Below are 12,920 nucleotides of genomic sequence, written 5' to 3'. Positions count from 1 at the left end.
CTTCTGGTAGAGGTCACGCCACTTGTGTTATCTTTGGGCTGGTCTATATTCTCCTGCAGAAGGATAGAGCTCAGAGTTGGCTATTTAAGCACAAAACTTCCCTGGGTGGACTTGAACCACCTTCCTTTCGGTTAACAGCAGACTGCCCTGACCTATTGTGAAACATAAACTGCTCCTGCTTAACTTTAAAGGCGGGCACTTGATCTTCAAGCCACTTCCACTTGCATTTGTTTTATTACTTTCGAGGTTGAGCTGCACATGTATGCATATCAGGGTATTTTCCTATTAGTCAGAAACTGGGGAAGCTGACTCATGCGGACACGTTGAAGCTGGCCGTGCATTGTATTTTTCTTATATTTCAATTGGACTCTGACTTTGAATTCCTATATTTAGCATACAAGAATATTCCGCAACTGACGATGTAGCAGTCATTTTGCTGCTGGTTTCTCGGTCACATCAACTAGCATGTTCATTGACATAAAGTTGCCCGTCATGTACCACAAACCTGTCGGATGGGGCCTTATATATTTGTCTATATTTCATCAAGTGACCTGCATACCAATGACCCTAATGATTGATAGGTACATGGTTTGCAATAGTCTACCTTCTGATAGAGGTCACACCACTTGTGTTATCTTTGGCTGGTCTATATTCTCCTGCAGAAAGATAGATCCCAGAGTTGGCTCATTCCTGGTTATTTAAGCAGATAACGTCCCTGGGTGGAATTGAAACACCTTCCATTTGATTAACAGCAGACTGCGCTGACCTATTGCCCCACAGAGACAGCTCCTGCTTAACTTTAAAGGGGAAGCTGACTCATGCGGACATGTTGAAGCTGGCCGTGCATTGTATTTTTCTTATATTTCAATTGGACTCTGACTTTGAATTCCTATATGTAGCATACAAGAATATTCCGCAACTGATGATGTAGAAGTCATTTTGCTGCTGGTTTCTAGGTCACATCACCTAGCATGTTCATTGACATAAAGTTTCCCGTCATGTACCACAAACCTGTCGGATGGGGCCTTATATATTTGTCTATATTTCATCAAGGGACCTGTATACCAATCACCCGAATGAGTGATAGGTAAATATTTTGCAACGGTTTGCAACAGTCTACCTTCTGATAGAGGTCACGCCACTTGTGTTATCTTTGGGCTGGTCTATATTCTCCTGCAGAGGGATAGAGCCCAGGGTTGGCTCATTCCTGGTTATTTAAGCAGATGATGTCCCTGGGTGGACTTGAACCACCATCCTTTTGGTTAATAGCCGACTACGCTGACCTATTGCGCCACAGAGACTATTCCTGAATGACTTAAAATTCGGGCACTTGATCTTCAAGCCAATTCCACTTGCATTTGTTTCATTACTTTTTGAGGTTGAGCTACACATGTATGCATATCGGGGTATTTTCCTATTATTCAGAAATTGGGGAAGCTGACTCATGCGGACATGTTGAAGCTGTTATCTTTGGGCTGGTCTATATTCTTTGAAGTTGCCTGTCATGTATCACAAACCTGTCCGATGGGGCCTTATATATTTGCCTATATTTCATCAAGTGACCTGCATACCAATGACCCTAATGAGTTATAGGTACATGGTTTGCGATAGTCTACCTTCTGATAGAGGTCACGCCACTTGTGTTATCTTGGGGGTAGTCTATGTTATCCTACAGAAAGATAGAGCCCAGAGTTGGCTCATTCATGGTTATTTAAGCACAAAACTTCCCTGGGTGGACTTGAACCACCATCCTTTCGGTTAACAGCCGACTGCGCTGACCTATTGCGCCACAGAGACTGCTCCTGCTTAACTTTAAAGGCGGGCACTTGATCTTCAAGCCACTTCCACTTGCATTTGTTTCATTACTTTTTGAGGTTGAGCTGCACATGTATGCATATCAGGATATTTTCCTATTATTCAGAAATTGGGGAAGCTGACTCATGCGGACATGTTGAAGCTGGCCGTGCATTGTATTTTTCTTATATTTCAATTGGACTCTGACTTTGAATTCCTATATTTAGCATACCAAGAACAATCCACAACTGACAATGTAGCAGTCATTTTGCTGCTGGTTTCTCAGTCACATCAACTAGCAGTTCATTGATGTGAAGTTGCCCGTCACGTATCACGAACCTGTCGGATGGGGCCTTATATATTTGCCTATATTTCCTTCCACTTACACTTACACTTGCATTTGTTTCATTACTTTTTGAGGTTGAGCTGCACATGTATGCATATCAGGGTATTTTCCTATTATTCAGAAATTGGGGAAGCTGACTCATGCGGACATGTTGAAGCTGGCCGTGCACTGTATTTTTCTTATATTTCAATTCGACTCTGACTTTGAATTCCTATATTTAGCATACAAGAATAATCCACAACTGACGATGTAGCAGTCATTTTGCTGCTGGTTTCTCGGTCACATCAACTAGCATGTTCATTGTCATTAACTTGCCTGTCAGGTATCACAAACCGGTCCGATGGTGCATTATATATTTGCCTATATTTCATCAAGTGACCTGCATACCAATGACCCTAATGAGTGATAGGTACATGGTTTGCGATAGTCTACCTTCTGATAGAGGTCACGCCAGTTGTTATCTTGGGGGTGGTCTATATTATCCTACAGAAAGATAGAGCCCAGAGTTGGCTCATTCATGGTTATTTAAGCACAAAACGTCCCTGGGTGGACTTGAATCACCATCCTTTCGGTTAACAGCCGACTGAGCTGAGCTATTGCGCCACAGACACTGCTCCTTGACTCTGTCTTTGAATTCCTATATTTAGCATACAAGAACAATCCACAACTGACAATGTAGAAGTAATTTTCCTGCTAGTTTCTTGGTCACATCACCTAGCATGTTCATTGACATAAAGTTGCCCGTCATGTACCACAAACCTTTCGGATGGGGCCTTATATATTTGTCCATATTTCATCAAGTGACCTGCATACCAATGACCCTATTGAGTTGTAGGTACATGGTTTGCAATAGTTTACCTTCTGATGGAGGTCACACCACTTGGGTTATCTTGGGGGTGGTCTATATTCTCCTACAGAAAGATAGAGCTCAGAGTTGGCTCATTCATGGTTATTGAAGCACAAAACGTCCCTGGGTGGACTTGAACCACCATCCTTTCCTTTCTTTTAATAGCCGACTGCACTGACCTGTTGCGCCACAGACACTGCTCATGCTTAACTTTAAAGGCGGGCACTTGATCTTCAAGCCACTCCCATTTGCATTTGTTTCATTATGGCCCGAGCGCCGACAGCGGCGAAGGCCCTATTGAAACTGAAAGAATTATTATCAGGGCCCGAGCGCCGACAGCGGCGAAGGCCCTATTGAAACTGAAGGAATTATTATTAGGGCCCGAGCGCCGACAGCGGCCAAATTTGGCGGTCGCATCAAGTCTGTTGAAAATTTACGTATTTTAAGGGTTTCGGGAATAGGCGCGCATGTCTCGCTACAATGTTAAAAAAATTGAGCCCCTGCAGTGCGTTTAACGTAGACTCACGAAACTTGGTACACATATGTATCATGTCAAGATGTACAAAAAACGTCATTGAAGCCATACCCTAAGCCCAACAGGAAGTCCGCCATTTTGAGCTCAAAGTTCGAAATTAATGCGATTTTGGCCATTTCCACATGTCGTACTTTAACGGACTCTTCCTAGAGATTTCATCCGATCAACTTCAAATTTGGTCTGTACCATCTTGAGACGTTAAAGATGAAAAGTTGTTAAAAGAAAAACTTTTCGTCATAGGGCGTGGCCGTGGCGGGGCGGCCATTTTGTGTGTTTCGCCGCCGAAACAGGAAGTGGGTGTAACTCAAGTGTACATTGTCCGATTGGCTCGAAACTTTTCAGGATTCATAAGAGTCCAACCCTGAGGACAAATAAAGGCCGATATTTACTTAAAGTCATAGCGCCCCCTAGTGGCAACAGGAAGTAGGCCTAAAAGTCAAGGTGCTATACTTTAACGAACTCCTCCTAGAGATTTCATCCGATGTACTTCAACCTTGGTCTCTATCATCCCAACACCTTAAAGATGAAAAGTTATTAAAAGAAAAACTTTTCGTCTGATGGTGTGGGCGTGGCGTGGTGGCCATTTTGAGTGTTGAGCGATGAACAAATAAATTGTTGTAACTTGAGTGTACGTTGTTGTATCTGCCCGAAAATTCTCAAGATTGACAAGGGTCCAGGCCTGAGGACACCTACAGGCCATATTTGACTTTTGGTCATAGCGCCCCCCGCTGGCAACAGGAAATGCGCCTTATATGACAAACATCATCCGATTTACATGAAACTTAGAATGTGTGGTCTACATGTGATAATGAGCCGGCCCCTATAATATAACCACGCCCACTTACTCAGGCCACGCCCCCTTTCATAACATTTGTACCGTTTAAGGTAGAGCCTTGTGTGAGGTGTCATTGAACTCAGCAGAGAGTTGCTTCTTCATTGGTGATGGTTTGGCCCGCCCCCTATGCTTAAGCCACGCACCCTTTCATAACATTTGAACCGTTTAAGGTAGGGTCTTGTGTGAGGTGTCATTGAACTCAGCAGAGAGCTGCTTCTTCATTGGTGATGGTTTGGCCCACCCCCTATGCTTAAGCCACGCCCCCTTTCATAACATTTGAACGATTTAAGGATGACCATTGTGTGAGGTATCAATGAACTCAGCAGAGAGTTACTTCTTCATTGGTGATGGTTTGGCCCGCCCCCTATGTTCAAGCCACGCCCCCTTTCAGAAATGCTGACCCATCTAAGGTAGAGTCTTGTGTGAGGTATCATTGAATGCAGCAGGGAGTTCCCTTTTCATTGGTGACGATTTGCGGTGTCTGAGTGCCGCGCAAATGCACGGTCGCAAGGAGCGGCGACCGCCGGTGACCCCGACGCGCGCAGAGGAGCGAGGGCCCGTCCATCGCTGCTTGCAGCTTTAATTATTATTCTTTTTCCCAGTCAAATTAATTGGCTTTTTGAGGGGCTTAACATATTTAAAAACTCACCAAATTTGGCGGTCGCATCAAGTCTGGTGAAAATTTACGTATTATAAGGGTTTCGGGAATAGGCGCCCAAAAATGGTTCGCTAGCACCCCCTACAAAGTTAAAAAAAATTTAGCCCCTGCAGTGCGTTTAACGTAGACTCACGAAACTTGGTACACATATGTATCAAGTCAGGACGCACACAAAACATCATTGGAGCCATATCCTAAACCCAACAGGAAGTCCGCCATTTCAAATTGAATGTTCGAAATAAGTGCGATTTTGGCCATTTCCACATGTCGTACTTTAACAAACTCCTCCTAGAGATTTCATCTGATCAACTTCAAATTCGGTCTGTGCCATCTTAAGACATTAAAGATGAAAAGTTGTTAAAAGAAAAACTTTTCGTCATAGGGCGTGGCTGTGGCGGGGCGGCCATTTTGTGTGTTTCGCCGCCGAAACAGGAAGTGGGTGTAACTCGAGTGTACATTGTCCGATTGGCTCAAAACTTTTCAGGATTCATAAGAGTCCAACCCTGAGGACAAATAAAGGCCGATATTTACTTAAAGTCATAGCGCCCCCTAGTAGCAACAGGAAGTAGGCCCAAAAGACAAAGTGCTATACTTTAACGAACTCCTCCTAGAGATTTCATCCGATGGACTTCAAACTTTGTCTGTATCATCCCAACACCTTAAAGATGAAAATTTATTAAAAGAAAAACTTTTTGTCTGACGGTGTGGGCGTGGCGTGGCGGCCATTTTGAGTGTTTAGCGATGAACAAAGAAATTTTTGTAACTTGAGTGTACGTTGTCATATCTGCCCGAAAATTCTCACGATTGACAAGGGTCCAGGCCTGAGGACACCTACAGGCCATATTTGACTTTTGGTCATAGCGCCCCCCGCTGGCAACAGGAAATGCGCCTTATATGACAAACATCATCCGATTTACATGAAACTTAGAATGTGTGGTCTACATGTGATAATGAGCCGGCCCCTATAATATAACCACGCCCACGTACTCAGGCCACGCCCCTTTCATAACATTTGTACCGTTTAAGGTAGGGTCTTGTGTGAGGTGTCATTGAACTCAGCAGAGAGTTCCTTCTTCATTGGTGATGGTTTGGCCCGTCCCCTATGCTTAAGCCACGCCCCCTTTCATAACATTTGAACCGTTTAAGATAGGGTCTTGTGTGAGGTGTCATTGAACTCAGCAGAGAGTTGCTTCTTCATTGGTGATGTTTGGCCCGCCCCCTATGCTTAAGCCACACCCTCTTTCATAACATTTGAACGATTTAAGGTTGACCATTGTGTGAGGTATCAATGAAATCAGCAGAGAGTTCCTTCTTCATTGGTGATGTTTTGCCCCGCCCCCTATGCTTAAGCCACGCCCCCTTTCATAAAAGAAACTGTCTAGTAAACCCATGTAGTATTTATATGTTGCGGTTCAATGGTGTAATGGTTAGCACTCTGGACTCTGAATCCAGTGATCTGAGTTCAAATCTCGGTGGAACCTGTAACGTTTGATTTTCCACTAAATGAAAAATCAAACATTCCACATCTAGCTTACAGGTAAATTGTCCTTGGCCATTTAGACTGAAAACAGTATGTTGGTGGGGGCATGTTGAGGAGTCACCTGGTCTTGCTCCAAATTTGACAGTATTAACAGGAAGTGAAAGGCTTTGAGTTACATGATAGATACACACTTTACATTCTGTCCTATCACCATAAAAATGAGGTTTCGCTGAGATTTGAACTTGTGTTGCTGCAGTCAGAGTATACAGTGCTCATCCTGAAGGGGCCAGTATAGTGCATCAGAATTGCTTGTTGAATGGTCAACTAGCTTTAGAAACCCCCTTTCCCCACAGCTTTCCTTTGTCGTATAGGGGTGGGGGAGTGGGTACTGTGTCCAACCATTTCTGTGTAAAAAACAACTAAAGAAGTGTCTTGGATGAGTGACAAAACATCTTTGGAGCACATTTTACCAAGTCCAGCTGCCCTTGATTTGAACCCTTCCCTAGATAACTATTCATGGGTAGCTGTATTTTGTCCCTTAAAATCTGCGACACGTCTGCCCCGACTTACTTTTGCAGACCTTTACATTTACCTTGTAACGTTACATAGTCCATCCCCATACACCGGCGATAGCTAAAGGCTTTCATCATGACATATTTGATTTACTGTATTATAATTTTTGTGACAATTCCTACTAAACTTCGGTTCATTCAGTCAGGATGGCCGAGCGATCCAAGGCGCTGTGTTCAGGTCGCAGTCTCCACTGGAGGCGTGGGTTTGAATCCCACTTCTGACAGCAGAGCTTTCCTCTGGAACTAATGTCTGAAACATGATATTGGGAAAAAAGGAACTTAGCAATTCTTTGTATTTTAGGGCACATGAATATGCGCAAGATACGGAATTGTGAGTACAGCCCCACCTTTTGTGAGCATCTTCATTGTCAACCCATGTAAAGTTACCATGTGTTTGTACACAGTAGACCTATCTACTGCTGTATTCATTGTTTGTGGCAAGTCCTTCAAAGCCTTTTCTTGAATTGCCTTTTCCCACATCCTCTGTGAATGCTTAGCTTACTGAACTACTTAAGTTACCCAGTTGTTCTGTCCTCACTAAGTGTTGTCCACACAAACTTATACTCAGCTATACAGACAGCTAAACACTCTCCTAATGAAGCTCCAAGGAACAGGCTCATGTATTGATTTTTGATTGTTTAATCAGGTTTAAGTGTAAAACTGTGGACAAAGAACAAAAATGATACCAAAATGAAAATTTGGCATCATAATGCAAAATATCACACAAAGCTTAGCTTATGAACCTTGGGCACTGCTTAAGCGGTGTAATGTTTTTTTTTTCCTGGATAGTATACAAAATGACTTTCGGTTTTCAAAGCAGCAGCAGTAGACCTACTGTTAAAATACTTAAGCAGTATCTTAGCACACACTTATGGTATAACGTTTAGCTAACATTATTCAATTTAATTTATAGTATCAAATCATAACAAGAGTTATCTCAAGACACTTTACAGATAGAGTAGGGTGATAGGATAGAGTTAAAGCGGTAACATTAATGTTACAAGGATGAAAACCAGAAGTTATCCTTTTTAATGCCTTTGACAGTAACATTAAATTTAACTGGCCATTTCTGAAAAAGTGCTGATTATTTCTCAGCACTTTGGTGGCTTGAAACAATACTTTTTCTTATACTCAAGTATACTGAATACGATTCACCTCAAGTTGTTGAAATGCATGAGATTCTTATGTATGTTAAATAGTGACCTGCTTTTATTTGAGGAAATACTGCTACAATAAGCCCATCAACTTTTTAACTGTGAGAAATTGTACTGATACTATTTGCAGGGTGCTAAAAAGGATGCTGCTTAAAGCTAAACTTGGAGATGTCCAAAAATTTGTCAGAATAACTGAGCCAAATCTGAAAGAGTTTTTGATTGCAGGTAAGAATTTTATAATTTAATTTATACTGTTTATTGATCCCCAGTGGGGAAATTACAATTTACGGAGTATGGAATATTCCTAAAATGATGGGACATTTTAAGTTCTCAGGTTTTTGGAACTGGTCCATTTTTGTATGTCTAAATTTCTTCTGTGATGCCCTTTGTAACTACACTTTAATTGTGGATGCATTGCTTAAGATATAGTTATGATGCTACAAAAAGCCATTTTAATCACTTAATAGTGTTTGTTTAAAACCTATTTTATAGGGTAAGGTAGTTGTACACTGTGAAATTATTATATAAATAATGATTTACTTTTGTTTACACAAGCTTTGATCCCTGTTTTTTCTAGCATTTGCAAATGTTGGTGTCCCAGCTGTAACAGAAGGTGTGAAAGTTGTTGATAGTTCGGGGACTGAATTGGATGATGATGTTTTTGAGGATATTATAAAGGATCCCTCAACTGGGGTGCTAACCATCAAATATGACTCGTTGTTTGTTGTTTCAGTTAATTAATTAATGGATAAGTTATTTCTTTGTTTTATGAAGGTCATGGTGTCTATTAAATAAGTGTCTTAGATAAGGGTTTATGAGGGAACTATATATAATTTTTTTTCTTCTTTCTGCTTCTCAAATCATGGTTAGAATCTGTCTCCATGGTGGCCTCTCTTGAGCAGTCCCAACCATCATCCCTTGATACCTTGGACTCTGAGGATACAGTCATCATTTCAGATAGCCCCTCCAGAAAACGCCAGAGGCTGGATACAGAAGCCAAGCAAGTAAGACAATTATGACATTTTAAATTCTGTTCTTGAATCAGTTCTCAGAGAATTAAAATTACATTAATATACATTGTAAATTACATGGTTTCTGAACATTTTTGAAGTCATGATTAGGGATGTCCCGATCAAGTTTTTTTAAGCGCCCTATCCTATCCTATAAGGATGCCCCCTGGGCGCCTCCCTAGGGAGGTGTTCCAGGCACGTCCAGCTGGGAGGAGGCCTCGGGGAAGACCCAGGACTAGGTGGAGGGATTATATCTCCAACCTGGCCTGGGAACGCCTCGGGATCCCCCAGTCGGAGCTGGTTAATGTGGCTCGGGAAAGGGAAGTTTGGGGTCCCCTGCTGGAGCTGCTACCCCCGCGACCCGTTACCGGATAAGCGGAAGAAGATGGATGGAGTTTTTTCTGATTGCTTAAGCACATTTTTTGTAACTATTGGCTATTTTTGCAAAACTCTAGACACAAATAAGAAAACCTTTCACCCAATTATCAAAACATTGTAGTTCTCTTGCAAAAGCGAACACAGCTAGATTAACTCTTCACACCTTCGTAAAAATGGTGTTTTCGTGTCAAAGAGTAAACACAAGCCATCATCTACTAAGCACACAATGTGGCAACTACACACTGATGGTATGAATACAAAACACATCTGGCTTTTGCTTTCTCTGTGTACAGATGTCAATTTGAGGTCATACTTTTGTCATAGTGTCATGTAAACATACAAGGATCCAAACTTCAAGTATTGGTGTTTATTCACACTCATCAAAACCAAGACAAAGTCAGAACACAAAATAGTAATTTCACAAAAAAAAAGTATAAAAGACAATCAGTCTACATCATGTCGTCTTTCTGGGTCCGGCCACAAAATTTCATCCACATCGCATGCGATATCCTCCAGTCCAAGGCACCGGGGAAAATATCTCCTTGAATGCCGTATCCAGGCTTGACATGATGCCTGATCAATATCTCCACATGCCTCCTCCATTGCCTGTAAAAGGGCTACCTGTTGATGAGGATGACGGTCGTACACTTTCCAACGCCAGGCAGAGAAGAACTCCTCGATGGGATTTAAGAATGGAGAGTATGGAGGGAGGTTGAGTGCCATGAAGAATGGGTGGTCCGTAAACCAGTTGCGGACCAAAGCAGCCCTATGGAAACTTACATTGTCCCATATGATGACATATCGGGTATGCTCTGGTCTCTGAACAGTGAGCATGTCATGTAAGGTGTCCAGGAATGCAATAATATGTGCAGTGTTGTATGGGCCTATGGTTGCATGATGGTGAACAACACCATTTAGGCTTATAGCTGCACACATGGTTATGTTACCACCACGTTGTCCTGGGACATTGATGATGGCACGGTGTCCAATAATGTTCCTGCCACGTCTCCTGGTTTTACTGAGGTTAAAACCGGCCTCATCTACAAAAAGTAGCTCATGTCCCATGGCATCTGCTTCTAGTTCCATCACTCTCTGGACAAGACAAAACAAATGCAACACATCAGGCCCATGCACAGCACTACAGTATGCACTTCCAAATTCAGAACCAATGACACTATAGCTTACCTGCACATAGTCATATCGCAGTTGCTTTACACGTTCTGTGTTTCTCTCGAAAGGAACTCTGTAAATTTGCTTCATTCTTATTCTGTGGCGCGCAAGTACACGACTTAGTGCAGAAATGCTTACACTGTGTATATTTTGAAAGATGGTGTCATTATCAATTATGCGCTGCTGTATTTCGCGCAGTCTTATTGCATTATTGGCAATCACCATGTTCACTATATGGGTCTCTTGCTCTGGAGTGAACATTCTTCCTCTGCCTCCAACATCTGGACGTCTAGCAATTCTGTAAAGTAACAATTTCAGTATTTTTGCATGTATGGTACTGTTGTGTTTCTCATTAGAGTATGGCAGTGCTACAAAGTACTTACCGATTCTCATTTCGAAATGTCCTAATGATGCTTGCCACAGTGTAGCGGCTCAAATTAGGCTGAACGCGTTGGCCAGCTTCCCTCAGGGTCATCCCATGGTTGATGACATGGTCCACTACTGTAGCTCTGATGTCATCAGTTATTCTATTTCTTACTCTTCTTACCCTTCCTCTTTCCCCTCCTCGTCCTCTTCTTGCTCCTCCTTGTCCTCTTCCTCTAACTTCCTCTAACCCTCTCACTTCTTCAAGTCCATGTCCTCTCCCTCCAACTTCTTCAACTCCACGTCCACGTCCTCGTCCTCTTCCTCGGCCTCCTCTGATTCTCACTCTTCTCACTCTTACTGCTCCTTCCATTGTACTCCACACAGACAGCTTACCTGTGGCTTATTTATAGTGCTTAGGCTGATTGCAAAGTGAACTAATTATCTAAAACAGTTTTCACATGTGAATGTGTGCCAGACAGTTGGCAAAATAGTGTTAATGATAGCCATACATGTGTATAATTTTGCTAGCAGTGTGTTGGAAATGTGGTAATTGAGTGTAAGCACAGAGTTGTGTTTAAAGTTCTGCAAAAAGAGTGTTGTGCTGTGAATTGTGCCTACAGTTTTGCAAAGTGTGTGTTACAAAATTGCAAAATGAGTGCAAAGCAGTGTTTGTGCTTTTAGTTTTGCAAACTCAGTGAGTGGTTTTGCTATACGTATTAATAGTTTTAGAAATTGTGCTACAAGATTCACGATTAGCGCTTAAGCAATCAGAAAAAACTGTAAGTTGGTGGACTCAGCTCTTACCAACAAACCTGGTGGGGAACGGATAATAAATGAATACAACCGAACCAAGTCCTTGACGGATGAAACTAGACGTAAAATGGTGAACATGCTGGCAGCTGACATGACAGAAAAGAATGGGTAATATGTTAATAGTCGTGTTCTCAATCTGTAAATCTAAATCCGAATCTAAGTGAATATGACTGCACAATCCTTTCTTCTTCAATTTTGCAGTAAATCTCCACCCAGACAGGTGAAAGAAATGTATGCCAAAGGAATAGTGACCTTATTCCCGTACCTCAGTGACCCATTCTCTAAGAATGGCTATGTGAGTTGCACACAGTAATAGTTGAAATGTTAAATGCTATTGGAAGATTTTGAATCCTACCAGACCATGTTGTTTTCAATGAAGTATCCATTTTTGTTATCCTTTCATTCTTCAAGGAGCATTATTATGATGGTGAGAGTGGAACTGGGTACTTGGCCTGGAGGATTAAAACTATTCAGAGAGGCACCGCTAAAGACAGGCGATCATCATTTGGAGGTAATACTGGAAATGTATGGAACAAAACAGTTGCTAGATCAATAATTGCATTTGTTGCACAATGTTTCTCAGTCAGATAATATAATGTGTAACTACATCTTTCAATTCTGCTAGCTCCCTCCCTCTTAGCAAATAAAAAAAAAGCATCAGAGACCTACAAAGGACTGTGACTTTAGGGGGTGTTGCCTCGACACTGACTGGTGTGATAAACTGGCCTTGCAAACTTTAGGGTGATTTAAAGCAGTAGATGGCATTTTGATAAATTTTCAACCCACGCAGATTTTCATAAATTGTGAAGAAATAATGTCAATATTAACACCAGCATTGATGTCTTTCATCACAGCACATTCATCCAATTTAGTTTACAGCTCAAAAAGTATGTTTTACAGTGGAGTACCTCCTTTAAAAGTTAGCCAGGCTACTAAAACGTTTGACATGATTGACATTTTCC

At 41.9% G+C, this 12,920-nt stretch overlaps 1 protein-coding gene and 4 non-coding genes across 5 annotated transcripts; 2 read left to right on the top strand and 3 right to left on the bottom strand.

The window, feature by feature from the left end:
- Positions 1 to 1,227: 1,227 nt before the first annotated feature.
- On the bottom strand, positions 1,228 to 1,301 carry trnan-auu. Its single transcript has one exon. It is a non-coding gene; the product is annotated as a tRNA-Asn (tRNA).
- Positions 1,302 to 1,723: 422 nt separating this feature from the next.
- trnan-guu lies at positions 1,724 to 1,797 on the bottom strand. Its single transcript has one exon. It is a non-coding gene; the product is annotated as a tRNA-Asn (tRNA).
- Positions 1,798 to 6,424: 4,627 nt separating this feature from the next.
- Positions 6,425 to 6,496, top strand: trnaq-cug. The gene has a single exon. It is a non-coding gene; the product is annotated as a tRNA-Gln (tRNA).
- A 712-nt stretch (positions 6,497 to 7,208) lies between these two features.
- On the top strand, positions 7,209 to 7,291 carry trnal-cag. The gene has a single exon. It is a non-coding gene; the product is annotated as a tRNA-Leu (tRNA).
- A 2,762-nt stretch (positions 7,292 to 10,053) lies between these two features.
- Positions 10,054 to 11,044, bottom strand: LOC118494325. The gene is made up of 2 exons (XM_035997966.1): positions 10,795 to 11,044; positions 10,054 to 10,701 (listed from the first exon to the last, which is right to left on the bottom strand). Exons 1-2 carry the CDS (start codon positions 11,038 to 11,040, stop codon positions 10,054 to 10,056), a joined length of 894 nt encoding a protein of 297 aa, XP_035853859.1. The 5' UTR covers positions 11,041 to 11,044.
- Positions 11,045 to 12,920: the final 1,876 nt, after the last annotated feature.

The sequence above is a fragment of the Sander lucioperca genome, chromosome 23, assembly GCF_008315115.2.
Source record: "Sander lucioperca isolate FBNREF2018 chromosome 23, SLUC_FBN_1.2, whole genome shotgun sequence".
Classification (NCBI taxonomy): domain Eukaryota; kingdom Metazoa; phylum Chordata; class Actinopteri; order Perciformes; family Percidae; genus Sander; species Sander lucioperca.
This window is presented reverse-complemented; position numbering and strand designations above follow the sequence as displayed.